Here is a 27,934-nt window from a genome sequence, read left to right on the forward strand (position 1 = left end):
CAAATTGGCTTATGTGTGTTGCCTCCAAGAGGGAGAGACCCAAAGGCAGGGGCTGTCCAGGAATAGAGGGTCCCCTCTCCAAATTCACGTGCCCAGGAGAACTCAGGGGCAGCCATAGTGACATTCGTCTTCCCCAAGAAAATCGTGTCCCAAAGAATTCCAAATGGGAAGGGGACAGTGATCTAGTCTTCCTCATAAGGACTGGAAAATAAGATACCCTGACAATCTCCTGACCCAAATCAGGCGCATCTGGGAGGGAAGAAGGTAGGTCATATTCTCTGTGCAAAAAGCCCATCCCTGGCCGGGTGACCCCGCCCTGACCTGCCCTCCCTGGGCATTAGTGATGTGGAACTTTGCTGGCTCTTGCCTCTCAGGGAGTGTTTTCTGTGGTGCTTCTTTCTCTTTCCATCCCCTGCGTGCAACTATCCCTCAAGGTCCTCCTCCTCCTCCCTCCACTTCCTTTCTTAGCAGTCTCATAATTTCAGTTACCACCTTTTATCATTCATTCATTCAACAATAAAGTCCATGATGAACACACTATCTGTCAAATACTAGATAGAGTCTCTTGGAGCTAGAGTCGCACAGCCACCCTTGTCCCCCTGCCATCTCCAGTTCTATGCAGGAAAAAAAGTCAATTACAACGAGTGACCCCAACCACTTGGGAGGACTTTCAGAATGCAGTGGATGCTTGGGGCGAGGGACACCAACCCAGGGGGCAGAGGAAGCTTCCTGGAGGCCATGAAGACCCACTGGAGGCCTGAATGGCACAGTGGGAAGAGCCAAGGACACAGCACTGGTGGAGCTAGACCCAGAGGGGAGCAAGAACCTAGGACCCTTCCAGGCCTGGGAGGAACACCAGGTGGATTGTGAGTCAGGGGCAGTGAGAGCTGGGGCTGGAGGGGTGAACAGAGGCTAGATTGCTGTGAGTTTGAAGGCAAAGCATTTCACCTAAAAGAGAAAAGTCTTCAAATTTATTTGAGAGCTCACTGGAGCTGCAGTGTGGAAAACAAGATGTGGTGGAAGATTGAATTTGAGGAACCCAGTAAGGCAATATTCCAGATTAGAGACAGGCCTGGCCCAGGGCAGTAACAGCAGCTCTGTCCAGAGTAGGACACAGCATAACTGACCAAACCAGGACGTTGTTCACTGTTAGACACCAGGGTTGACACATAAGCCCTGGGTCAACCTAAAGGTGTTAAATAACCACTGCTAGATTTAGTAATAAAACTGACAGATTTGAGCCTAAGAATATGTGTATATTTTTGTAATGCTTCTTCATGTAGCTAACTTTAAAAAACTGTACATATTCATTCATTAATTCACTCCACAAATACTCACTAAGCACCTACTATGTGCCAGGCACTATGCAAGATGCTACGAATATGATAATAAAATAGATACAGTCCAGGCCCTCAAGGAATTTACATTCTTTACTATAATGTTGGCATAGCATTGTTTTCTAGGAAAAGGAAGTTGGGGGGGAGGCCTGTTGTCTTCCCACTTTTCTCAGTGATCCACCCGTGGGATTGTCCATCCAACACGTCGTCAGCAGGCCTTCCCTTTCCTCCTGGCCCTGTGTGCTGGGGGGAGTAACCAGGCCCCCAGCTCAGTGGCAGTGCCAAGTCTCCTTTGCCCTCTTCATAGTTCTCCTTGGGTTTGACCTGCCCAGCAGGGCATGGCTCTCCCTCTGAGCTTGAGTGAGGGGACTTCCACTCCCCAGAGCAGATTTCAGGGCTTTGCTACACCCTGCCTTGGTGAAACCCTGCATCCCCAGCCTCTGAAATATGCTGTATGCTGTTTGGCAGAACAGGGAGGCGAGTACCTGGCCTGGGGACTAGAAGGAAGATTGAGAACACTTCTCAAACCATGCGATCTGGAGACTTGAGGGCTGAGATCGTTGCTGAACATTATGAGAGGCATGAAAACAGATGTGGTGCTCCATCCCAGGTGGTAGAATTGGACCACCTCCTGGCTCCCAACTTTAAAAGAAGAGAGTTCCAGATTAATAAAACTATAATTATAAGATGAAGCAGCAGACCATAATTCAAGTGGATTCAAGAGGATTTGGATAAACTTATGAAAATTCCTCATGGCTAATTAAAAGGAGTTAATTGGAGTTGGGAGTGCTGGAGGCAAGTCCAAAGTTGTTGAACCTTTAGAGTGATGTCTGTTAAATTCTCTCTTTCAGGGACAGATGCCAAGACTGAATGAACCAATGCACAGCCCACAATGGCGTTTCTGATACACATAGGACAATGAAGCCCAGTGCACGTTTGAGGCGCACCCAAAGGTCTCCCCCAGCTGTTCTAACCCACAAGGACGTGGCTCGCTCTCCCCATCACTAACGTGATACTTGCAGTCGCCAGCCCTGTCGTGGGGTTTGTAAATTTCCAGATCTGTATGCACTGGTGCCCTTCCTCCAAGGAGTTTTGTGTGGCATCCTGTCCCAGCGTCGCTCAGGATCTGGGATGAGGCAGGTTTCCCCACCCACCCCAGAGCCAGGACCCTCAAGAGTGGATGTAGATTGCTACTTACTCTCTTACTGGGAGCCAGTGTGAGGAGCACCCTTTGGGAAACTGAAGGTGGCCCTTCCTTCCCCTTTCCTGGCTCAGAGGCCTCACACTTTTGCCAAGAGCAGGGTTCAGTTCATGGGCTCCCGGGAATAATGGTTCCCAGAAGACCCTGTCAGAGGGGCCGAGTTCCTGCACACCCTTCCTCCTCAGCCTTAGACTCCACTCATCAGCCCCCAGCACCCCCAGCACATTTCCTTGCCAAAGTCCCTGCCCATATAATGGTTGGCTGGTTGGTCAATTCTCTGAGTGCTTCACCCTGCACACTCTTTCAGTGAGGTGGGAAGGCACATCAGCCAAGGGCTTTGTTGGGACCAGTAGTATCCCTCCTTGCCACATTGGACAGCCGCTGTGCTGAGCCCATCAATGGGAGAGACCCAGAGCCTTAGTTCTGGATCTCTTTCCCAGAGAGGAGGAGGCCTGGCCCTCACCAGCTTATCGTCTTGCTGCTCTCTGCATCTGTTCCTGCAGAAGGAACCCATCCAGCATCCACTGTAACAACTGACTGCAAGATGAAGGCAGGCTGGCCCCAGAGACACAGGCTCTGACACCTTGCTGCCGTTCCAGACGGGGACTGATGCCCAGGGCTCTGCAGGCTCCAAGAAAAAAATGGGAAAATAGGTGATTTGAGCCTTCAGGTCTTTTCCCATTCCTTCCCAATATGCTCAAGCTGTCCTCAGTCTCACCTATCCATTCGTTTGTTCATTCAATAAATACTTATTAAGGGCCTACTATGTGCTGGGTCCAGGAACACGAGATGAATAGGAGACATGGCCCCTGCCCTTGTCTAGTTTACAGGAAGAAAAGGAATGACCTTATTCATATGTTGATACTCACTGTATTGGCAGAGAACCAGTGCTTATATTAAAAATGTGTGTCCCCCAGAATTCTTGGTCCCCTCTGCAGAGTAGATTTTGAGTAGACGAGTCTTTCCAAGACTCTCAAATCTCACTCCGTAAGTAACTGTAGTCTGGCTCCCACAGTGTTCAGTTCTGCCTACACCCCCGTTTTCCACACTCTGTCCCCCTTCCTTCCCTGACTACTTCAGCCCCTCCCTCCTCTTCCCATCCCAGTGCCTCCCCACTCTCTCCACCTCCTTCACACACTTCACCATCAGCCCACCCTTCGCTAGAAGCAAGAGTAGCAAGGCTAATTTCATTTATCTCCTTTTTCTTTGGTGAGTCGATTTGTGACAACCCTTTTTATGCATTTAATTCATTCTCAATTTCTCATAATCAGGGGGATGGTATCCCCTAAGGTTAGGTGAGAGCTTGTCAGAAAAAAAAAGAAAAGAAAAAGCAGTGTAAATTCACTGAGGTAATCATAGTCTATCTCCACTTCCCACTGCCCATGGAACTATTAACTAATATCACTCTCTAATCTTTTTTATACTTATTTATTTTGTGGCAAGAAACTAGTGTTATAAACACCACTACTGTCAAAACTTGTCATCCCCATTACCTCAAGGCGGGCTTCATCTCTGTTATTCTAATTTCAGAGTTCCTCAAATTCACAGCCGCTGGAAATTGAGTACAAAATCCATTATCATTTGTATATTTTAATTATGCAAATGAGGCAGCTCAGCTGCGATGTCCGGGACCTGCAGGGATGCCTGACTTGATTCTGGGTGATTACAATTTATCCAGTCGAGTCACTTTAATTGTAACAAGCTAATTACATTGTTGTGTTTGGCTTCAACAAAAGAAAAAGAGACAGGAAGCTGGATGCGGCTCAGGGCCCCGGGAACAGGCCACTGACTCTCCCCGGCGCGGGGCAGAGGAGGCCAAAGGACTGGGCAGGAGCACTCTGTGCCCCATGGAGGGGCTAGCGGGGGACCCCAGAGAAAGGGCTGCCAGTGGCCAGACAGTAGAGGCAGCTGCCCCCAACCCCAGCAGAGGCCTGCCCAGAGTGGTCTCTGCCTGGGTGATGGGAGGACTGTCATTCCCGCAGGAGTTTATCCACAGGCAAGCCTGACCTCGAAGAGGTCAGACCATCTTGCAGAAGGGTCATTTCCACTCAAGCTTTTCACGGCCCCAGGCAGATATCTTTGAGGACCCACTTAATTTCCACTGTTTGTGGATCTGTAGGTGTGTATAATGTTTCTGGCTAAATCTGCGCTTCGGCCAGAGAGGATCCAGCAGAAGTGATTCCCATGGTCAGACAGAGGAAGCTGCAGAAGTGGGCAAGGGAGTGGGGGGCAGAGAAGTGACAGAGAGCAGTTGCACAATTACTACCAGGTGGGGACGATGCTTTACAAATTCATTCACTAGGGTCATGTTTTAATTTCTTTGACCAACATAAACATTTATTCGTTTGACCTGAAAGTAGCTGTTTTCTCTCCCAGCCATTACTACCTGCCAGGGAGCAGAATGTGCTTCGGTTTACAAGTGTGTTCAATGCTTTAGCCGAATGAGAGTCCCCAGGAAGCATGAGGCTCATGTATATTAACACATGACCGTTCCCCTTAACAGAATTATAACAGGACCCGAAGAACTACACTGTTTGCTACAAAGGACGCACTGTTTATGGGCATTAACTTGAGGTGCTGCCACTTTTTTCTAATAATTCTTTTGGTTCACCTCCCCCCAGAACCAGAGTTCATGACCTTTCCACCCCTGAGTCTGGGCCAGGCAGAACCTGTGACCTCAGCTGCCTACCATAGGCAATAGACTCAACACCAAAGTCCAGAAATTAGATTAGTAGCCTAGTAACACCAGCAAATCATTAATTGACTAGTATTAATTGAGGTTTATTGGGATTCTATTCTAATTAACATCTCTACTTCCAAGGTATTATACTCTAAAAACAGAAATAAGGCTTCCATGTTTTAATAGGGACAAAGCTGGAATGCGGGAGGAGGTTTGAGGGGAGAGACATCTGCAGGGACTGAGACAGTCAGTATGTGTAATACCCAAGTTCACGGCTGAAGGGGCTGGGTTCCGGGTGAGGTGGACACAGAGCAGGACAGTGGTCCTGATGTTACAAAGGATGGCCATTTGCTTGCAGCTATGATGGAAATGACACAGCCAGAGGCTGGGGCTCCTGTGGGCGAAGAGATGGCTAGACAATTGGAAAGGTGGGAACAGACTCTGATGAGCCAGGAATACCAGGCAAAGGGGTTTGGTGCTGACCTCGCAGAGCTAACAAGTGAAGCAAGGTGCGTGGTCTTCCCCACCAAATCCACCATGTAACAACATGTCTGTCTGCCATGCAAGTCTGGACAGCAGTGACCCAAAAGAGCCTGAGAGATGCATAGAATGAACAGCTAAATGACACGGTCCGCTGTCAGCAGGATTCAGGATGAAATGCTCCTTGGTGAGTGTGGGGTAAGGCAGAGACGTGCTTTCGGAAGGCTTTTGAAAGGAGAAGGTTGTGTCTCAGTGCATTAGCAAGAGGAAGAGATCTGTGGATGGAGCATGAGCAAAGATGTAGAAGAGGGATTCCCTGGTGGCACAGTGGTTGAGAATCTGCCTGCCAATGCAGGGGACACGGGTTCGGGCCCTGGTCTGGGAGGATCCCACATGCCGCGGAGCAACTAGGCAACTGAGCCACAGCTACTGAGCCTGCGCGTCTGGAGCTTGTGCTCTGCAACAAGAGAGGCCGCGATAGTGAGAGGCCCGCGCACCGCGATGAAGAGTGGCCCCCTCTTGCCGCAACTAGAGAAAAGCCCTCGCACAGAAACAAAGACCCAACACAGCCAAAAATAAAAAAATAAATAATAAAAATTAAAATTAAAAAAAGGAATTCCTTAAAAAAAAAAAAACCAAATGCCTTAATTCCTAAGACCAATCCAGGGGAAACTGGGAATGCCAAGTTCCTAGACCATTCCTGGACACACACACACAAAAAAAAGATGTAGAAGAAAGAGCAGCACCGGGCAGGGGCAGACGCTGGGAGGCGATAGATGGAGACGCGGCTGGCGGATGCAAGGGAAGCAAGGGCTGCGTGACTCTGTTAAGGGAACTGGCTCTGTGCCGTTGAGTTCTAGGTTGGCAATTTCTTCTCCTTCCCCTGCCGCCTGGGCACCCAAAAGAGGAAACCTGGTGTCATGTCCAGCATGGGGTTGCACCGTAGGAGGGACCCCAACCAATACATGTGGAAGGAAAGAGGAAGGAAAGGAGGGAGGGAGGGAGGAAGGAAAGAAGGAAGGAAGGAAAGGAAGGAGGAAGGATGGGGGGTAGAAAACGGCACATGGCTAGAATGAGTTGAAGTTTATTCAATTACCAATCAGCTGGGTGGTTGATAGTATGTCACTGAAGGACCCAGAACCTGTTTCTTAATCCATCAAAGGTGAGGGGCAGTGGGGGGCGGGTGTGGGCAAGGATATCTGTAATGAACAGGATATCTAGGTCTCCCAAATCAAGAATTCAGTATACTTATATTTCACTAGGCAATGTCAGCCTCTGTTTAGAAATACTGCTCTGCATTGGGTGAGTGGTTGGTACAAAAAGAAAAAAAAAAAAAATTGAGGCTGCCGCTTCTGCTTGAATTCTCCAGCTCTAAGTAAATTAGAGCCAGATGCCCAGTTCCTCATCGCTCCATCAGATGACTCCATGGAGTAATTATAATACTTTATGGGCATTAACTCACTGATTCTCATCATGCCCTGGGAGGGGGGCGCTCAGATCATTATCCTTCCTGTATCCAGGGAGGGGGGAGCATCTCATTCTCTCCATGTGTGCATCCCAACAGCACCTGTCCCCCAAATGCCCTGGAAGGGGAACGCCAGGACCAGCCACGCTCTGTGAAGATGGATGAGCTGGAGTCAAGGTTCTGGGAAAGGGAAAGCAGTGATGGTGGGGGAGGAAGGTCCAAAAGCAGAGGGATAAAAGAGATGCATCAAGAGGGAGGGAATTGGCTGAGCTTGACTCAACGATGTCTGAGGGAAGCAGAGGACCAATTACAAACACTGGAAAAATCTAGGCTTGGAAGAGAGGAGGAGGGAGGGAGAAAGCACTGAGGCCAACCTGGGGAGGTAGCATTGAACCGAGAGGAGGGTGCAGTCATGATGAGGAGATGCGACCGAGGGGCAGCCCTGGGACTTGCTGAGTAGCGACTTCAAGTAAGTACCCACGGGCTCCTCTAGTCCCTCATTCAAAGCCTCCTCACGTGGGGGCAAATCTTAAATCCTTCTTCATCCCAGAAGTCTCACAATTATTAAATCTTAGAGTTTAAGTTAACATAACCTATCTCCTTATTTTATTGATCAGGTAACTGAAGCCCAGAGAGGGGAAGGTCACACAGCAAGTGGGTGCCATCTCTGGGACTGGATCACACCTCTCCTAATTCCCACTGGCTTGATTTCATCTTCTTGTCTCTTCTCTGAATTACTTCCTACACTTAAGGGAACCCTATCATAATATCAAGAGCTCTCGATATTATGCTCTCATATGATTCACTCATTCTCTCTCCAAGTTAATCAGAAAAATTTTACGTGCCAAAACCATGCCTTGGGCATCCCCTGTGGCACCCTCAGAACCTAACCCAGGATTAGGCACGTAGAGTGGGGAAGGATGGTATCCAGTTTGACGACAGCATGTGTGGAGTCCCCACCAGAGGTGCCAAACCTCCAGTAAGGAAGATTGAAAATATTAGTGGGGGAGCGGGGAGGGGGGGACTCGGGATCAGCCAACAGATGAACCAGGAGGAAGGAGATAGAACCATGAACATCTTCACTGCCATCGCTGAAAGTACGAGCCAAACAGCCCCCAAATCATTAGAGCAAATGAGGAACCACGACAAAACAGGGTCTCTGGGCACCAGAGAGCAAGTGACATCTCATAGATCATGGGGGCACAGTGGGGATGAACGCACAGGGGCTGTGCAGGCGTTTGAAGTGGAAATACGGGCTGAAAGCATGACTACGCAAGATTACCCACACTGCACACAGGCAAGGGCACTTGCATCGGTGGGAGGGTGAACAAGGAAGGGGAGTCCTTCGTTCTCCTCACAGCAGTTTGTAAAGGATCCCGGAGGAGGTGCGATTTCAAGAGGAAGCAAACAAAACCACACAAGAACTGTAGACACACACACCTTCTCCTCACGACGTTTGCAGAGACTCGGCCGCTGCCCGGATTTCAGGAGCCCCATGGGGCTCTCGCTTGGGCTCTGTGCAGCTCCCTAAAGTTGGCCAGTTGTGCGAACGTTAAAAGTTGGGAAATGTTGACCTCTCTCGTCCTGAAGATGAAGAAACCAAGACTCTGGAAGGAAACACAGTGTGTCCAGGACCACACCAGGAGCCTTCAGCTCCAGAGCCAGGGCGACACGAGGGCCTCCGGATTCCCGGACAAGTGGGCTGCTTGCTCATGGGCTCTTGCGGGGCGGTCGCCTGTTTGTTTGCTTTTCCTGGTGTTCAGATTCCTTCCAAGCTCAAGAGGTAGGCCCCAGGTGAGACTGCAATTGGCATGGCCCAGGGGAAGAAGGCCCAGGCTCAGCCAGGTGCCCAGCAGCTGCCCCGGGGCTCACTTTCAGTGGAGCCGGGAAGGCTTCCTGCCCCATCACTTCTCCCACCAGCTCTTCGTCTAGATGAAAAGACTGAGACTGGATGAGATTAGTAAATTTGCCCAAGTGACCAGCTGTTCAATGGCAGGGCCAGGGTTCAACCCCAGTGCATTTGACACCAGTCCCACAAGGCTGACCGCCCAGATCTGCTGCCTCTGCTCCATGATTGTCTGGTTTGTTCTTTTTTTACTTAGATCTTTTCTGTTCTGCTTTCTCCTCAGTATCTCTCTGACAATAATCTCATTCAAGCCAATGGGGTAAGAATCGCTTCTTCAGCAACCGGCGTGCTTGGCTTCCTTGAACTGGGCAGCGGAGACAGACTCTCATGGTCAGGCGATGCTGTTCAGAACCCAGGGTCCAGCTGTGCAGGTCAGGCGTCCAGTGCTGGAAGTGGTGTCCAGGCATCAGGCAAGCAGGCCATGCTGGGGGAGGCCAGCCATCGCTGGGCAGACAATGAACAGTTAGACTTGGCTTGGGAGAGAGGGAGACATTTCAGCAAAGGGGAAAAGCTGGAGAGGGAGCAAAACTTATTCCTCTGGGAGCTAAGGGACTTTTTTTCCAGACACAGCCTCTCTCTTCCCCAGGTCTCACCACCCTTTGGCTTGTTCTGCCTAAGCAAATGGCTTTAGCCTGCCTGTACATTATCTTATTTGAGACTGTATTATCAGGGGTGATTTTTCTTTGTCTTCTACCTGTAGAGAGCCCTAGAGCCACTACCACTACGGCACTGAATGCCAGCAGTCTCAAAGATGGGGACTCCTGCTCAGCCTGGTGCCACTTCTTGCAGGGACCCCCATGATGGGGCCACCCCCAGATTCACCATCCAAAGACTGGCCCAAGGCTGCCCCATGCTTCCCTCTCTCGGTGGCTCAGAGAGAAAGGCAGACATCCCAACCTGGCTGTCCACACCTGCCATACGATAGATGGTGGGCTCTAAATAATTAACGAGAATCATTTTGTAATGCGTTGACCCCTGAACATTGCACATCGCTCATTCTGATACTCCGGCTCTCCCCAGCTCCCTCTCTCTCTCTCTCATTCCGACAGCTCAGCCTTCTCTCTTGGGTGTCCATCAAATACCACATCAAGGGAAAGGGGCCCCTTGCAGTTCTCACAAGATGTGTTTGGCCTCTGAGATTTCTTTGATAATATAAGCAGAGTGATGTAAGTGGCTGGATGCAGGATGTTGAGGCTGGGGCTGCCCTTGCTTGGGCCGGGGGATGCCTTGAACTCCTGGGACCCACCCAAAAGCTCTGGCCTGGGAGGAGGCAACCCAGAAGAGTCATGGGCCTGGAAGAAGAACCTGATGACAGTCTGGGTGGCCCTGCCCTCCAGGAGCTTATCCCCTAGGTGGGACAAAAAGCTACACACAGGAAATACTAAGATCTGTACAAGTTCCTCAAAGAATTTTCTCTGTCCCTGAATTTCATGCCAATCTATTTGTACAGGTCCTGTGTGCCCAGGTCTGTGAAGGGTGATGTGGAGGGACATGAGAGAAAACTAAGTCTCCTTGTCTGGATGTTTGTGACCCAACTGGGAAATGGGGACTCACACACAGAATTATTAGGAAAAAAATGCAAAAGTCTGGAATGTTTCTAGAAGAAACACAGTTACTTCTGGAGAGTAGAAATAGGAGAAAGAAGTGCTTTTTTTTTACAGCTTCATTGAGGTATAATTGACAGATAAAATTGTATATATTTAAAGTGTACAATGTGATGATTTAATATATTAATGCGTATTTTGTGACATGATTACCACTATCAGGTTAAATAACCCACCCATCACCTCCTCACCTAGTTTCTGGTGTGTGTGTGTGTGTGTGTGTGTGCGTGTGCATGTGCGCGTGTATGTGTGTGTTGAGAATGACTAAGACCTATTCTTTTAGATTCATACTCATCAGGAATATTGGCCTGTAATGTTCTTTTCTCACAGTGTCCTTGTTTGACTTTGGGATCAGGATAGCGCCAGCTTCATAAAATGATTTTGGAAGTTTTCCCTTCTCTTCAATTTTTTGGAAGAGCTTGAGAAAGATTGGTATTAATTTTTCTTCAAATGTTTCATAGAATTCATCAGTAAAGCCATCAGGTCCTGGGCTTTTCTTTGTGGGGAAGTTTTTGATGAGTCATTATTGGTCTGTTCTGATTTTCTATTTCTTCATGATTTAGTCTTGGTAGGTTGTATGTTTCTAGAAATTTATCCATTTCTTTTGGTTATCCAATTTGTTGGTGCTTAACTGTTCATAGTATTCACTTATAATCCTTTGTATTTCTGTGGCATTAGTCGTAATGTCTCCTCTTTCATTTTCTAGTTTATTTGAGCCTTCTCTCTTTTTTTCTTAGTCTAGTTAAAGTTTTTTCAATTTTGTTTATCTTTTAAAAAAATCCACTCTTCTTTTTTTAATCTTTTCTATCGTTTTTCTAGTCTCTATTCCATTTATTTCTATTTTTATCTCTGTTGATTCCTTCTTTCTGCTACGTTTGAGTTTCATTTGTTCTTTTCTTAGTTCTCATAAGTTCCAGGAGATTTTTTGTAGATTCATTGGTATTTTCTACATATACAATCATGTCATTATACCAGTTTGGTATAAAAGGATATAATTCAGGAACAGCCAGATGGAAGAGATGCATAGGACAAGGAATGCAGGAAGGTGGGTAGAGATTCCCTGCCCTCTCCCAGCACCTCCACATGTTCACCAACCGAGAAGCTCAACAAAGTTGTGCTTTGGCTTGTCACTTTTTAGACTCTGTACTCTCTGAATGTTTTACATCAATGTACTATGTTTTATATTTCTTAAAAATACCCTTGTAAAAAGAGACCAAATCAAGACTGGGCTGTAAGCTGCTCTGAGGGTCTGTGCTGTGCATTGTCTGTTTCTATGTTATCATGTGGAACATTCCTTAGGCAGCAGAGACACTCAATCAAGAATTGCTGAGTGTGGAATAAAGACGGTGCTGTTTGAAGTTCGAGATAAAAGTGGAAAAGAACCTCAAAAGAAAGAGTGGTGGTGAGATAATTGACCATAAAAGCTTTAAGAAGGAACCAGAAGCAGGATCAAGATGGCAGAGTCAAAAATCCTGAGTTCACCTCTCCCCACAAACACATCAAAGCTACAACTACATATACAGCAACTCTCACTGAGAACAACATGAAGACTAGCAGAAAGGCTCTTCTACAACCAAGGCTATAAAGAAAGGACCACACAGAGTCTAGTAGGAGGGGAGGGAAAGCAATCTAGTCAGAACCCGTACCCCTCGTGGGTGATCCAGAAGATGAGGGGGATATCACAGGCTCAGGGAACTTCCCTAAGGAGCAAAAGGTTTGAGCCCCATATTAGGCATCCCAGTTCTGGGGTCCAACACAGGGAAGACAAGCTCCTTTAGCTGGTTTGAAAACCAGTGGGGTTTACCAGAAGGCTGTAAAGAAACCAAAAGTCCACTCTTGAAGAACATGCACACAGACTTGACTGCTTCCAGTCCCAGCACAGAGGCCCCAGATTGAAAACTGCCTAGTGCTCTGGCCAGCTTGCCAGGATGGCCTCAACACATACCCCAGCCTGCACTGGGCTCCTGCTTCATCCCTTCCTGCTCCAGCACTACTCCCCTCTAAGGTGGAGACCATCATTGCCTTTGCACATGTGAGTACCAAGGAGAAAGCAGAGCCAGATCAGAAGAGTGGCTCCAACACCTTGGACCCCAACCCTGCCTCTAGCTAAGGCAAAGATTGCAATCACATAAAGGAAAAGCCCAACTCCCTCAAGGTTCCTGCTCCAGCCCCTTGGGCCCTGGCCCTGCCCCCTCCCCCATAGAGTGGTGACCACCATTGAGCCTGGGAAAAGCTTTGACTCACACCTGGCTCTGGCTCTAGCACCTCTGACTCCAGCCCTACCTCCCACCAAGGTAGTGGCTGCCAGTGCAACCCAGGAGAGGATATGGCTGGCACTCACTTCAGATTCATTTCTCCCACCAAAGCCACTGGGCACATGCAGCCTGCATAGGGATGCTCCCACACAAGGACACACCTTCGAGACTGGTATAGGTAACTGTTTCACCTAATTTCATAGAGACAAACAGAGAGAGTCAAACAAAATGAAAAAACAAAGGAATATGTTTCAGATGAAAGAATAAGATGAAACCCCAGGAAAATATCTTAATGAAATGGAGATAAATAACTTACCTGGTAAAGAGTTCAAAGCAATAGTAATAAAATGCTCACTGAACTCAGGAGAATAATAGAAGAACACAGTAAGAACTTCAACAAAGAACTAGAAAATATAAAAAAGGATGAATCAGAGCTAAAGAACACAATAACTGAAATAAAAAACACACTAGAAGGAATTAACAGAAGATTGGGTGATACAGAAGAATCCATAAGTGACCTGGAGGATGGAAGAGTGGAAATCACCAAATCAGATGAGCAAAAGAAAAAAAATTTTTAATAGGATAGTTTAAGGGCTCATTGGGAAAACATCAAGGGTACAAACATTTGTATTACAGGGGTCCCAGCAGGAGAAGAGAGGAAAAGAGGCAGAAAATGTATTTGATGAAATTATGGCTGAAAACTTCCTTAATCTGAAGAAAGAAACAGATATCCAGGTCTAGGAGAGATAAAGAGTCTCAAACAGTATATATCCAAAGAGACCCACACCAAGATATACCATAATTAAAAGTTAAAGATGAAGAGAACTTTAAAGACAGCAAGAGAGAAACAAAGAGTCACATACAAGGGAACCTTCATAAAGATAACAGCCACTTTTTCAGCAGAAACTTTGCAGGCTAGAAGGGAATGGCATGATATATTTAAAGTGCTGAAAGTAAAATCCTACAACCTAGGATACCCTACCCAGCAAAATTATCATTCAGAATTGAAGGAGAGATAAAGAGTTTCCCAGACAAGCAAAAGCTAAGAGTTCATCACCACTAAACCAACCTTACAAGGAATGTTAAAGGGTCTTCTGTGACCAAAAAAAAAGAAGATCCATAACAAGAAATAAGAAAATACATGAAAGGAAAAATCTCACTGGTAAAGGCAAATATATAGTAAAGGCAGTGAATCAACAACTTAAATAAGCTAATACAAAGGATTAAAGACAAATATTGTAAAATCAACTATAACTACAATAAACAATTAAGGAATAGACATGAAGATGTAAAATATGACATCAAAAACGTAAAATGTTGTAGGAGGAGAGATTCTAAAATGTAGATCTTTTAAAATGTGTTTGAATTTAGATGACTATCAATTTAAAACAAGTAGATATAGTTACAGGTCAACTTATATGAATTCCATGGTGACCACAAATTAAAAACTATAATAGATACACAAAAATTAAAGAGAAAGGAACCCAAACACAACACTAAAGAAAAGCATGAACCACAAGGGAATTGACTAAAATAATAAAGACAAAACAGAGAAGAACTACCAAAACAACCAGGAAACAAGTAACAAAATGGCAATAAGTTCATACCTACTAATAATTACTTTAAATTTAAGTGATCTGAATGTTCCAATCAAAAGACATAGGGTGGTTGATTCGATTTTTTAAAAGACCAATCATAGGCTGCCTAAAAGAGACTCACTTCAGAGATAAAGACACACAGACTGAAAGTGAAGGGCTGGGAAAAGATATTCCATGCAAATGGAAAAGAAAAGAAAGCTGGGGTAGCAATACTCATGTCAGACAAAGTACACTTTAAAACAAAGTCTATAATAAAAGACAAAGAAGGGCATTATATAATGTTAAAGAGGTCAATCTGAGAAGAGGATACAACATTTGTAAACATATATGAATCTAATATAGGAGCACCTAAATGTATAAATCAATATCAACAGACATAAAGGGAGAAATTGACAGTAATACAATAATAGTAGGGGACTTTAACACCACACTACATCAATGGAGAGCTCATCCAGACTGAAAATCAATAAGGAAACAGTGGCCACATTAGACCAGATGGACTTAATAGATATCTACAAGACATTCCATCTAAAAACAGCAGATACACATTCTTTTCAAGTGCACATGGAATTTTCTCCATGATATATCACATGCTAGGCCACAAAACAAGTCTCAATAAATTTAAGAATATTGCAACTATATCAAGCATGTTTTCTGGACACAATTAGAAATCAATTACAGGAAGAAAAATGAAAAAAACACAGACACATGGAGACTAAACTTGCTACTAAGTAAGCAATGGGTCAATGAAGAAATCAAAGAGGAAATCAGAAAATAACTTTAGAAAAAGTTGTAAAAATACAACTTTCCTAAATCTGAGATGTAGCAAAAGCACTTCTAAGAGGGAAGTTAGAGAGATAGAATCCTACCTAAATAAACAAGAATAATCTCAAATAAACAATCATCAGAAGAATTAGAAAAAGAACAAAGTCCAAAGTCAGCAGAAGAAAGGAAATAATAAAGATCAGAGCAGAAGTGAATAAAATAGAGAACAATAAAAAAGAAGATAAAAGAAAAAGAAAAGTTCAATGAATCCGAGAGATTTTTTTTTAAAGGTAAGCAAAATAGATAAACCTTTAGCCAGGTTCATTTTTTAAAAAAGAGACAGGGCCCCAATAAACAAAATTAGAAATAAAAGAGGAGAAATTACAATTAATATCACAGAAATACAAACAATCATAAGAGGATATTATGAACAGTTATACACCAACAAATTGGACAACCTGGAAAAAACATACGATCTTCCTAATTGAATCAGGAAGAAATAGAAAATATGAACAGGTGGTTAACCAGTACTGAAATTGAATCAGTAATCAAAAAATTACCAACAAACAAAAGTCCAGGACCAGATGGCTTCACAGGGAATTTCTACCAAACATATAAAGACGTGTTGATACCTATCCTTCTTAAACTATTTCAAAAGATTAAAGAGGTGAAAACACTTCCAAACTCATTCTACAAGGCCAGCATTACTCTGATACCAAAATCAGACAAAGACACTACAAAAAAAGAAAATTGCATAACAATATCCCTGATGAACATAGATGCAAAAATCCTCAACAAAATATTAGAAAACTGAATTCAACAGTACATAAAAAGGATCATACACCATGATCAAGTGGGATTTATCCCAGGAATGCAAGGATGGTTCAATACCACAAATCAACCAATTTGACACATCACATTAACAAAATGAAAAATTAAAATTGCATGATCATCTCAATAGATGCAGAAAAAGCATTTGACAAAATTTGACATCTATTCATGATTAAAACTCTCAACAACACAGTGAGTATAGAGGGAACATACCTCAACATAATAAAAGCCATTTATGACAAACCCACAGCTAACATCACACTCAATGATGAAAAGCTGAAAGCTTTTCCTCTAAGATCAAGAACAAGACAAGGATGTCCACTCTCACCATTTCTATTTAACATTGTATTGGAAGTCCTTGCCATAGCAATCAGAAAAGAAAATGAAATAAAAGGCATCCAAATTGAAAGGGGAAAAGACAGACTGTCACTATTTGCAGATGATATAACATTATAGATAGAAATCCTAAAGACTCTACCTAAAACTTATTAGAATAAGTGAATTCAGTAAAGTTGCAGGATACAAGATTAATATGCAGAAATCTGTTGCATTTCTATACACTAAAAATGAACTATCAGAAAGAGAAATCAAGAAAACAATTGCATCAGAAAGAATAAAACACCTAGGAATAAATTTAACCTAGGAGGTGAAAGACCTGTACTCTGAAAACTGTAAGACACTGATGAAGGAACTTGAGGACAATACAAATAAATTGAAAGATATCCAGTGTTCATGGACTGGGAAAATTAATATTGTCAAAATGCCCATACTACCCAAAGCAATCTATAGATTTAATGTAATCCCTCTCAAAATACCAAGGGCATTTTTCACTGAACGAGAACAAATAATCCTAAAATCCTAAACCACAAAAGACCTCAAATAGCCAAAGCAATCTTGAGAAAAAAAGAACAAAGCTGGAGCTCTCCCTGACTTCAGACTATACTAAAAAGCTACAGTAATCAAAACAGTGTGGTACTGGCAAAAAAAAAAGACACATAGACCAATGAAACAGAATATAGAGAGCCCAGAAATAAACCCACACACATATGGTTAATTAATCTATGAGAAAGGAGGCAAGAATATACAATGGGAAAAAGACAGTCTCTTCGGTAAGTGGTGCTGGAAAAACTGAACAGCTACATGTAAAAGAATGAAGTTAGAACATTTTCTCACACTATATGGATTAAAGAGCTAACTGTAAGAACTAAAACCATAAAACTCCTAGAAGAAAACATAGACAGTATGCTCTTTGACATACCTCTTAGCAATATATATTTTTTTTTAATCTGTCTCCTTGGGCAGGGGAAACAAAAGCAAAAATAAACAAATGGGGCCTAATCAAACTTAAAAGCTTTTGCACAGCGAAGGAAACCTTCAACAAAACAAAAAGGCAACCTACTGAATGGGAGAAGATATTTGTAAATGACATGTCTAATAAAGGGTTATATCAAAAATATATAAAGAATTCATACAACTCAATATTTTTTTAAAAACCTGGATTTAAAAATAGGCAAAGGACCGAAATAGACATTTTTATAAGAAGACATACAGATGGCCAACAGGCTCATGAAAAGATGGTCAACATCACTAACCATCAGGGAAATGCAAATCAAAACCAGAATTAGGTATTGCTTGACACACGTCAGAATGACTATCATCAAAAAGACAAGTGTTGGCACTTCCCTGGTGGTCCAGTGGTTAAGAATCTGCCTTCCAATGCAGGGGATGTGGGTTCGATCCCTGGGCAAGGAACTAAGATCCCACATGCCATGGGGCAACTAAGCCCGCACACCACAGCTAGAGAGCCCATGCGCCATGACTAGAGAAGCCTGTACACTGCAACAAAGAGCCTACATGCCACAACGAAGACCCAGCGCAGCCAAAAAAGAAAAAAGACAAGTGTTGGTGAGGATGTGGAGAAAAGGGAACCCTCCTACACTGTTGATGGGAATGTAAATTGGTACAGCCACTATGGAAAACGGTATGGAGGTTCCATAAAAAAATTAAAAGTAGATCCCCAGCAATTTCACTCCTGGGTATATACCCAAAGAAAATGAAAACACTAATTTGAAAAGATATATGCACCCCAATATTCATAGCAACATTATTTGCAATAGCCAAGATATGGGAGCAACATAAGTGCGCATCAACAGATGAGATAAAGAAGATGTGACTAAGAGGTACAAACTACTGGTATAAAATAAATAAGTTACAAGAATGCAATGTACAGCACAGGGAATATAGCCAATATTTTATAATAACTTTATATGGAGTATAATCTATAAAAATATTGAATCACTATGTTGTACACCTGAAACTAATATAATATTATAAATCACTTATACTTCAATTTAAAAAGGAGCCAAAAAATTGTAACTATATGTGGGGATAAATGTTAACTAAGCTTATTGTGGTGATCATTTCACAAAGTATATACAAATATCAAATCATTATGTTGCACACCTGAAAAAAATATAATGTTACGTGTCGATTATATCTCAATCTTTTTTAATTTGGTAGAGAGGCTGAAGGAGGATATTTTTTTGAATCTAAGTAACTTTTGAACTTTTGTAAACAGAATATTTAAGAATTTAACTAAATATTCTTAATCTAAAGAAAATAAAAATTGAAAAAAATATTGAAAAACAAAAGAACTGGAAGGATAAGGATTTAGACAAGGAGAGATGCAGGGAATGATGTCAAGGCCAGAGGAAAATGTCAGCATACAAATTTTTTGATGAAGGAAGGAAGAGTGGAAGGGAGGAATGAGTAAATGGAATACCATGAGCCAAGGCAGGAAAGTAGAGATCAGGGAAAGAGGCGGTGTCAGTGAATGAAGGAGCATGGAAATAAACTAGGGAGGCAGCATGGAGCCTGCTTAGGGAGGCCCTTGGCTCTGGCCTAAAGGTTGGAAGGACACGTACATGGTTGGCCTGCAGCCTGGATTACATGCAAGTGAAACCCTCCTGGATACCTGGAAATAAGTGAAAGGGAGGAGACAACCCAATAGGACAAGCGGCAGCACTGGAGACTGAAGACCAGCATGATTTGGTCAAAACTGGTTTGTTCTAGCTCAGTTTTGTGTGTGTACCCGGCACCCAATAAATCCCTGCTAGGGAGCTGATTAACCAAGTCAGGACCCGATTCAGCATAAGTTCCTGAGGAACAGGTTGTGTATCTTCTATCTCTTTGGTGTCACCTTCGGCCCTGACTCTGCCCACAAAAACCTCGTTTCTTGGTGCATCTATGATCTTCCTATCCTTCCTCATGCCCCTTTTATGAAACAGGAAGTCACTTCCCCAATCCTGCACCCACTCCCTCCTTCACAGGAAGTGGGACCTATAAAACATGAGGCTCCTTGGGGGGCAGCCCAAGTGTGATTATAAACCCCATTCAGTAGACTTTGAATAAAACAAACAGGAAGAACAAATTATGTTTTCTCTAGTTTGAGCCCAAATAATGCCAGCCATGGGACTCAAAAACTCCAGGTCCTGGTGAGAGGCTGGGATAATTACACTGATGGGTTTCCAAAGATTGCAGAGAAGTAATGAAACAGTAAACAACACAACCAACATTCTTTTCTCCCAGGCCCTGGTTGATTTTGGTGAGGCTCTTAGTTGCATTTTTGCAGATCCCACCTTTGGCGAGATTGTGGTGCCCCAAAGCTTGGGCTTTAACATTCATCTTGGCCTTTGTGAACCACTCCTTGTCCCCCAGCCCTGCCCCCTCCCCCAGGCACCCAGCACGTTTCTCCTGCTCCAGCCTCTCCTGTAATATGAAAATGATCATAAAGTGAAGAACACTTAGTTATGATTCAACTCAGCATTTATCCAGCATGGAAGGCTCTATGCTTATCATAATTACAAGGGCAATAAAGATGAGCGAGATGTAGCTCATGTTCTCAAGAAACTATGGACCTAGTGGTGCAGGACTACACTACCTAACATGGGAGAATAAAGCAACGGTCATTCAGGAAGCATAAGAGGGGCTCGGGGACAGAAATCGGAAGATGGCCCATTATTCGGGGTCAATCTGGAAAGATTTATAGAGGAGGACATGGGCCTTGAGGGCAGACTGGGTTTGACAAGCAGAGGCAGGGCAATGGGGAAGGGAGTACAAGAGAGAAGGGGCAGAGGGTCTTCCAGGAGGAAGACGCAGCAGGGGCAAAGGCAGAGAGATGCCAAAACTGAGGACTTGTTGAGAGAGCAGTGGGTTGCCATCTCTGGAATGCTGGCAGGCGGTAAAGAGTAGTGTTCTGCTTAATCCCACAAGCAATGGGAGCCATTAAAGGCATTGGGGTCTCAAGCGTGGTCCTCTTTCCTGTTCTCCACAGGTGAATAGAGAGGTAAGGTTATTTAGTGGGGAGGGAAAAAAATGCTTAACCTATTCAAATGTATCACTGTTGAGGAAATTTCAATAGTGAAATTCTTGAGGCAGCTCCAGGGGAAAGTGGGGAAACATAACTATTTAAATCAGAGCATGTTTTGAAAATCCAGCTAACGTTTCTTTAGTGCCTTCAAGGAGCTGAGCACTGTGACCGGCGTTTTACATAGATGGTTTCATTGGATCCTAAAAGGTTGGATTCTTTTCCACCATTTTACAGAAGAAAAAACTGAGATTCAAAATGGTCCAAGGCCACAGAGCAGCAACTGGTGGAGACAGAATTTGCATCCACCTTACTCTAACACCTAAGATTTTCCCATCACCCCTTGCTGCTCTGGGGACCTCCTATATGTTGCATGCATACAGCCAGTCTGCCCTTCTGCATCAAGTGCCAGCCAGGAACAAGGCACTAGCCAGAAGGGAGCTTTCATCTGGGGGCAAGAGAAAGGTCAATTGAAAGTTGCTGGCCTGGGAGAGAGCTGTGGCCTGCGATGGAGGTCTCCTTGAGAGTAATCTGCTGTGTGATCTTGGGTAAGTTGCTTTACCTCCCTGATCTTCCTCATCTGGAAAATTAGGACTAGAGTGATGATTGGGAAATTTTTTCAAGCAGCAGAATCTTTTTCTTCAAAATGAAATTATAAGTGAACTACAATAAAACCAATAAAAATGGGACTGCCCTGGTTGATGCTGGCAGGGAGGGTAGGCAGGGAAAGGCCCAGATGCTGCAAAAAATGTTTTCTAATTTTTATTTTTTTTTTATTTTAAAATTGTGTATTACAGTTGAGGAAACAAGAGTCCAGAGAGCTGAGTAAATTGAGAAGGACACATAGCTGCTCGGAGGCAGAACTGACATCCTAACCCAGGCAGTCCTCGCAAAGCCTGTGCTCCCACCGTCACACCCTTCTCTCCTCCTGGCAGGAGTCAGGCTAATGCTTCAGTTAATATGGCACATTTACAACAAGCCATCAGACACAAAAGTTAAGGTTCATAATGGCAATAATCCCCCACATTGGTCTGTGCTGAATGAGAGACTGCTAGGTAGGCAGACATAAATATAGACTTTATTATACCACATCACAAAGCAGGGGAGTTAATGTTGTTGGGAGAACATTCATTTCCACTTTTCCTTACTTTTGCATGTCTTAATTTGCAACTTAATGTGGCATTATCATAATTTTTTGCGTTATGTAATGATTAAAATGAAGCGTATCATATTTATTGATTTATTTGATTTATTTAAAATGTAACCATTGCCCCAGGGCAGGTGCATGTACAAAATACAAATGCAACAGTTAAATTGAATCCAGCAGATAAATTTCCCATTAAGAAAAGACATTTCAGGACTGTCAAGACAATGAGAAATGTCTTCCCAGAATCACCAGAAGAAAGGAAATCTTGAGAGGTCATCTGGTCCAACCCTCTGCCTCAGGCAGAATTGCTCCTAATCCCCCAAGACTGAGCACCAATCAGTTCAACTTTCTGACAGTCTCTAGGGAGAGCCACGTTCTACCATATTCTCCTACCTCTGGCTTCAACCCCAAGACCAATATCTCCTCCCTGAGTCAATCCAGCCTTTTTATCCCTCCCTGTGCCCCCTGATATCTCACTCCTTTAGTTTATAATCACCTCATCCTCAAAGTCTATTCCTCATTCCATTTCTTGCTGACCCATTTCTCATTCCACGCCTCCACCTCCTAAAAAGACCCACGTTAGGAGATCAGGTTCTTTATGTAGAATCTTAGAAACTTCCAGTGAGCAGGAGAACTGATCCAGCATCCCATGCACAGCAGGAATTCCTTAGACACATCCCCAACTGCTGGACATCCAGTCTCTGCTAGAGCCTTCTAAAGCTGAGGCACCCATCGTTGATGGGGAGACTCTAATTCTGAGTCTGACACTGTGGGGACACCCAATCCCTGTAACTTTCTCCCAGCCCAGCCTAGGATTCCATTCTTCTTTCCATTGTTTTAGTAGAACTTAGAATCTTGGATTGAATTACACTGAGATTGTGTTTCAAAGCCCCCTCACTTCATTCAAGAGCCCAAACAGCCAAAACATTCTGGGTAACAAAGATCCCACTCACCTTACTCATCCTTTCCTATCACAGTTCTCATTATTCCTTCTACATTCTTCTCCTGCTAGGCCACTGAGCATTATCCTAAATATCTATGCTTCAGTTTCCACCCTACAAAGTCATCTTCCCCTTGTCTTAATAATAGTAAGATCTTTATCACTGATAACATTTTTTTATATATAAATTTATTTTTGGCTGCGTTGGGTCTTCGTTGCTGCATGCAGGCTTTCTCTAGTTGTGGCAAGCGGGGATACTCTTTGTTGCAGTGCATGGGCTTCTCATTGCAGTGGCTTCTCTTGTTGCAGAGCACAGGCTCTAGGCATGCGGGCTTCAGTAGTTGTGGCACACGGGCTCAGTACTTGTGGCTCGCGGGCTCTAGAGCGCAGGCTCAGTAGTTGTGGCACATGGGCTTACTTGCTCCATAGCATGTGGGATCTTCCCAGAGCAGGGCTCAAACCCATGTCCCCTGCATTGGCAGGCAGATTCTTAACCACTGTGCCACCAGGGAAGCTCAATAACATTATTATTAAAGATGACATTTATAGAACGGTTACTATGCAAGGACCAGAATTAGTCCCAGTCTTATCAACTAAAAACTTATCTTACCCTAATCAACATTTTCATTTACAGAACGTATGGGTTGGACTGGAGCAGGGGTTCTCAAGCTTTTACTTTTGGCCATAGACTCCTTTCTTTAAATGAAAGCTGTCTTAGTCTGCTTAGGCTGCCATAACAAAACACCACAGATTGCATGACTTAAACAACAGTTGTGAATATTTTGCTAAGCCCTGGGGATGCAGCACTGAATGAGACAGTCATGGTACAAGCCCTCATGGGGCTGACAGTCTACAGTGAGAATCAGAAACTAAACACATTGCTCAATGAATTACATAAACACAGTTGTGACAAGGAACAAAAGGAGATGTTCAGGGTGCAATAAAAGCATAGAGCTGGGAGCCTTGACCTAACATGAAGATACAAGGGAAATATGGAGGAAGGAACATCTGAGCTGGGTTCTAAAGTATGAGCAGGAATTACCTAAGCTAAGGCTGGTAATGGGGGTGTGGAGAGAAAGAGGAGAGAGACTTCCAGGTGAGGAAACAGGCAAAGAAAGCGTATACAAAAAGTGAAAGGATTTGAGAATTTAAGAGAGGAAATAAACAGAACTTCAGTTTACCTTGAAGGTCAGATTGAGGCTCTAGGCCAAAATCTTCAAGATGAAATTAAACAAAGATAAATGTAAGTGTTGCCATTAAGCTAAAAACAATGACAGTTGCAAAGGGGCCAACTGGGAAAGACAGCAGCTATTACAGACTAAATGTTCATGTCCCCCAAAATTCTTATGTTGAAGACATTCACAATGTGATGGTATTGGGAGGTGGGACTTTCAGGAGGTGCTTAGGTCATGAGGATGGACCCCTCATGGATGGGATTAGTGCCCTTATGAAAGAGACCCCAGAGAGCTCCCTTGCCGTCCTTCCACCATATAAGGACACAAAAAGAAGACAGCTGTCTCTAAACCAAGAATATGTTCTCACCAGACATTGAATCTGCTGGTCCCTTGATCTTGGACTTCCCAGATTCCAGAACTGTGAGAAGTAAATATCTGTGGTTAAAACCATCCAGTTCAGGGTAGTTTGTTAAAGCAGCCCAAACAGACCAAGATAGCAGCTTATACTGAGAAGATAAGGGGTGGATGAGTTTTTCAGTTCACCATAAACTCAGTGTGAATTAACAATGTAACAAAGTTGCCAAAAAAGAAAGCAAATTAAAGTATTTAGGTGGATTTAATTTCCATATCAAGGAAGGTGAAGACACCACTGTGTTGTGTATTAAACAGACCACACCTGCACTTCCAGTGCCTTCTTCTGGCCTCTAGATTTTAGAAGGAGCATTAAACCTGGTGTGTATCCAGAGAAGTGGGGATGAGAAGATGCTGGGAGTTTCCTTCTGTGTGGAACAGTGGAATTATAAATTCTCTGAGGTTCCTTGCAAGAACTTCAATATTCTAACTGAACTGATTACTTTTCACATAGTTAGCAGTTCCCACTAGCCTCGTCACTCCTCTTCTGAATTCTGGGGGCTTTGCTGAGAGGTAAATGGCTTTCATAGAGAATGCAAGTGGTCAGAGTTGCTTGAGGCAACGGGCCTTCTTCCCTCCTGCCATTTCTCTCCTCCTCCCCAGGTGGCCCTGGAACGGAGTAGTCATCCTCTGAACATGGCTTCCAAAGCTGCATGCATGATTGATTCTTCCTTGCCTCTAACTTCCTTCCAACTTTCTGGCTTACTGTGTAGAAATGCCTGATGTGAGGAAAGAGCTGAGGTTCCATGTCATTGCAGTGACAAATTCTTCTCCAAATGAATTTCCATTGCAGATGGTTAATAAGGTAATCAGGAAACCCAGGACTCAATGATGGGAGCACAGCCTCCGCAACCAGGACTCAAACAACAGAAAAGGAGCATTTTTTCAACAGCTAAAGAGGGTTCCTGAATGTTCTGACAGCAAGGAGGTTGAGGTCCTGATTAACCCCACCTACCTCATTCATACATGTACCCTTGGGTCCACTAATGCCTGAACCGCAAGAAAATCCTTCTCTCTCTACTCATCCAATGAGCATTTCTTTTCTTTCTTTTTAATGTTTGTTTGTTTGTTTGTTTGTTTTTGGCTGCGTTGGGTCTTTGTTGCTGCACGTGGGCTTTCTCTAGCTGTGGCAAGTGGGGGCTACTCTTCGTTGTGTGTGGCCTTCTCATTGCAGTGGCTTCTCTTGTTGCAGAGCACGGGCTCTAGGCGCACGGGCTTCAGTAGTTGTGGCACGCGGGCTCTAGAGTGCAGGCTCAGTAGTTGTGGAGCACAGGTTTAGTTGCTCCATGGCATGTGGGATCTTCCCAGACCAGGGCTTGAACCCGTGTCCCCTGCATTGGCAGGCGGATTCTTAACCACTGCACCACCAGGAAATACCCTGTATCTACTTCTCCCTGTGCAAGTGGAATAAAGGAGAATAAAAAATAAATCTTCTCACACATGCTGATGAGAGTGCAAAGAAGTTCGATCGCTTTGGAGTTTGTTCTGTAACCCTTTGTACATAAAGTACAAAACCAGGAAAAACTAATCTATGTTAGGAGTCAGACTGGTAGCTGCTCTGGGGGCTGGCAAAGCCTGGAAGGTGCATAAAGGGGGCTGCAGAGGTGCTAGTGATACACTGTTTCTTGACCCAATGCTGTCACATGGGTGTGCTCAGTTTGTAAACATTCAGCAAGCTACATACCTATGATATATGTATATTTCTATATGCATATTAAACTTCAATTTAAAAGTTTAAAAAAAACAGTCCCAACCTAAGATGGCAGGTTTTGGGGCATATAAGACATAGACATGCTAAAAGGTATTGTCTTAGTCTGCTCTGGCTGCCATAACAAAATACCATAGACTGGGTGGCCTAAACAACAGAAATTTATTTTCTCACAGTTCTGAGGCTGGCAAGTCCAAGGTCAGAGTGCCAGGATGGTCAGGTTCTGGTGAGGACTCTCTTCCTGGCTTGTAGACGGCCACCTTCTCATGGCATGCTCACACAGACTTTCCTTGGTCCAGAGAGCCAGAGAGAGGGAGAGAGAGGGAGAGAGATCTCCTCCTCTTCTTATAAGGCGACCAATCCTATCAGATTAGGACCCTACCCTTATGACCTCATTTAGCCTCAATTTTGTCCTAAAAGCCTTATCTCCAAATACAGTCACATTGGGCTTAGGACTTCAACATATAAATTTCAAAGTGACACAATTCCATCCATAAAATTGTCAAACAATAGGAGTGTTCAAAGAAATACAAAAGCTGTCAATAGACGGCATGGGATACAGGCCAAATGAAAGTTATAGAGAGTAAGTGGAGAGAAAGACAAGCTTACCCAAGGCTGATGCAGTAGGGCCATCCTCTTGGAAAAGGAGCCCTTGAGAGACTTGTTGGAAGAGCAGAGAGAGGAGGGGTCCATGTGGGGGGCAAAGACACCATCTGCGGAAGCACAATAAGTACATGCCACAGGAAGATGGACCAGACAATAGCAGTGTGTTTGCAAAATGTGCCACCTCATGACAGGCTAGGCATGGAAGGGTGAACGCAGCAGAGGTTGGAGAAGAGGCCAGGAACTGGAAACACCGGCTGTGGGGAGGCAGAGCAGATCCAGCTGCGAGCAAAGGAGAAAGTCCTCTTGGATGTGGAGGCAAGCGGTCACCAGGCACGCAGTCAAGGAGGTCCTGGATGACAGTGGGTGGAGAGCACGAGGGGAGAAGGAACAGTCAGAGTCTAGAGTGTCAGGTGGGGAGGATGAGGACAGGTGTGGGAAGAGACAGCATCAATATCACTCAGCAAAGGGAAGTTGGGGTCACACTGAGGTGGGTCTTAAATGCCACACCAAAGGATTTGATCGTCATCTCACGGGTAGTTTTAAGGAAAGGATGCATAGATCGTCAGCTCACAAAAAGGAGACCTTGGCCTACAGCCATGCTAACATCACTTTGATGATGTAGCGATGACAGACTCTGCTGATTAAGAAATCCTGCGCCACGGCTGCACTTATGAATCCTTACCTGGTCATCATTCAATCATTTTAACCAGGTTTGTCATAGGATCACAGGCTCCCGAAGCTGAAAAAGCCTTAGAGTCATAATCCAGCGTCCCCCGACTCAGGCCTGCCAGTCACGCAGGGGTTAAATGGATCAAATCTGTATTTGAATTTCTGTAGAACTATTTATAACTGCATGTGACATAGTTTTCAAAAAGTCTTGTTGGTAGTGTTGGAGGGTTAGCTGGGGGAAGAAATGTCTGGATTGTTAGTTCCCAGCCTGATAGGTGTTTGAGACAATGGCAGGTGTCCAGGCAGAAGCAACATGGGTGCTACAGGATGATGGGAGGCAAACTTCCCAAAATACAAGGAGTAACTCTCTAAACACCCATGTCACAGGCTGAGTTTAATTTTTAAATGGTTATAAACATGGCATCCTGAGCTCCTCTCTGCCAATCTGATTCAGTCTCCTGACTCTATCTCCAAAAGGCTAGCCTCACAAAGATTAGAAACTGACATGACAAAGACCCAGAGACGTGGCAGGAAAACCCTCTCTGCACTACAGCGTTCATACTGCAACCCTTACTCAAGGTTTTGATTCCTCCCCAAAACATTCAACCAGGAGAATACACAACCCAAAGGAATTCGTTCATCAGCAACTCTCCTGACGGGGAGAGAGGGCAGGCGAATGCTGACAACTCACCACTCTTGAGATATGGTCTTCCCTCTTGGTTTTCCTCCTGCCTCACCGGGCTCTCCTTCTCTGTCCCTTCATTGAGACTTGCTTCTCTGCTTGATCTCT

General features: G+C 44.2%; 1 protein-coding gene across 2 annotated transcripts in view; it reads right to left on the minus strand.

Annotated features, from left to right (window-relative positions):
* LOC309610446 (uncharacterized protein) overlaps positions 1–27,934 on the minus strand; it is a 174,984-nt gene that overhangs the window by 69,347 nt on the left and 77,703 nt on the right. The window contains exon 4 of one of the 2 annotated variants that reach the window (XM_082353364.1): positions 5,383–9,513. The exons of the other annotated variant lie outside the window; for it this stretch is intronic. Coding sequence (XP_082209490.1) covers positions 9,442–9,513 — 72 coding nt within the window. The 3' untranslated portion in view covers positions 5,383–9,441. Of the gene's footprint in view, positions 1–5,382; positions 9,514–27,934 lie in introns of those variants that run through there. 2 annotated transcript variants of the gene reach the window in all.

Source organism: Balaenoptera borealis, assembly GCF_965194805.1.
Source record: "Balaenoptera borealis genome assembly, chromosome: 14".
NCBI classification, from domain to species: Eukaryota; Metazoa; Chordata; class Mammalia; order Artiodactyla; family Balaenopteridae; genus Balaenoptera; species Balaenoptera borealis.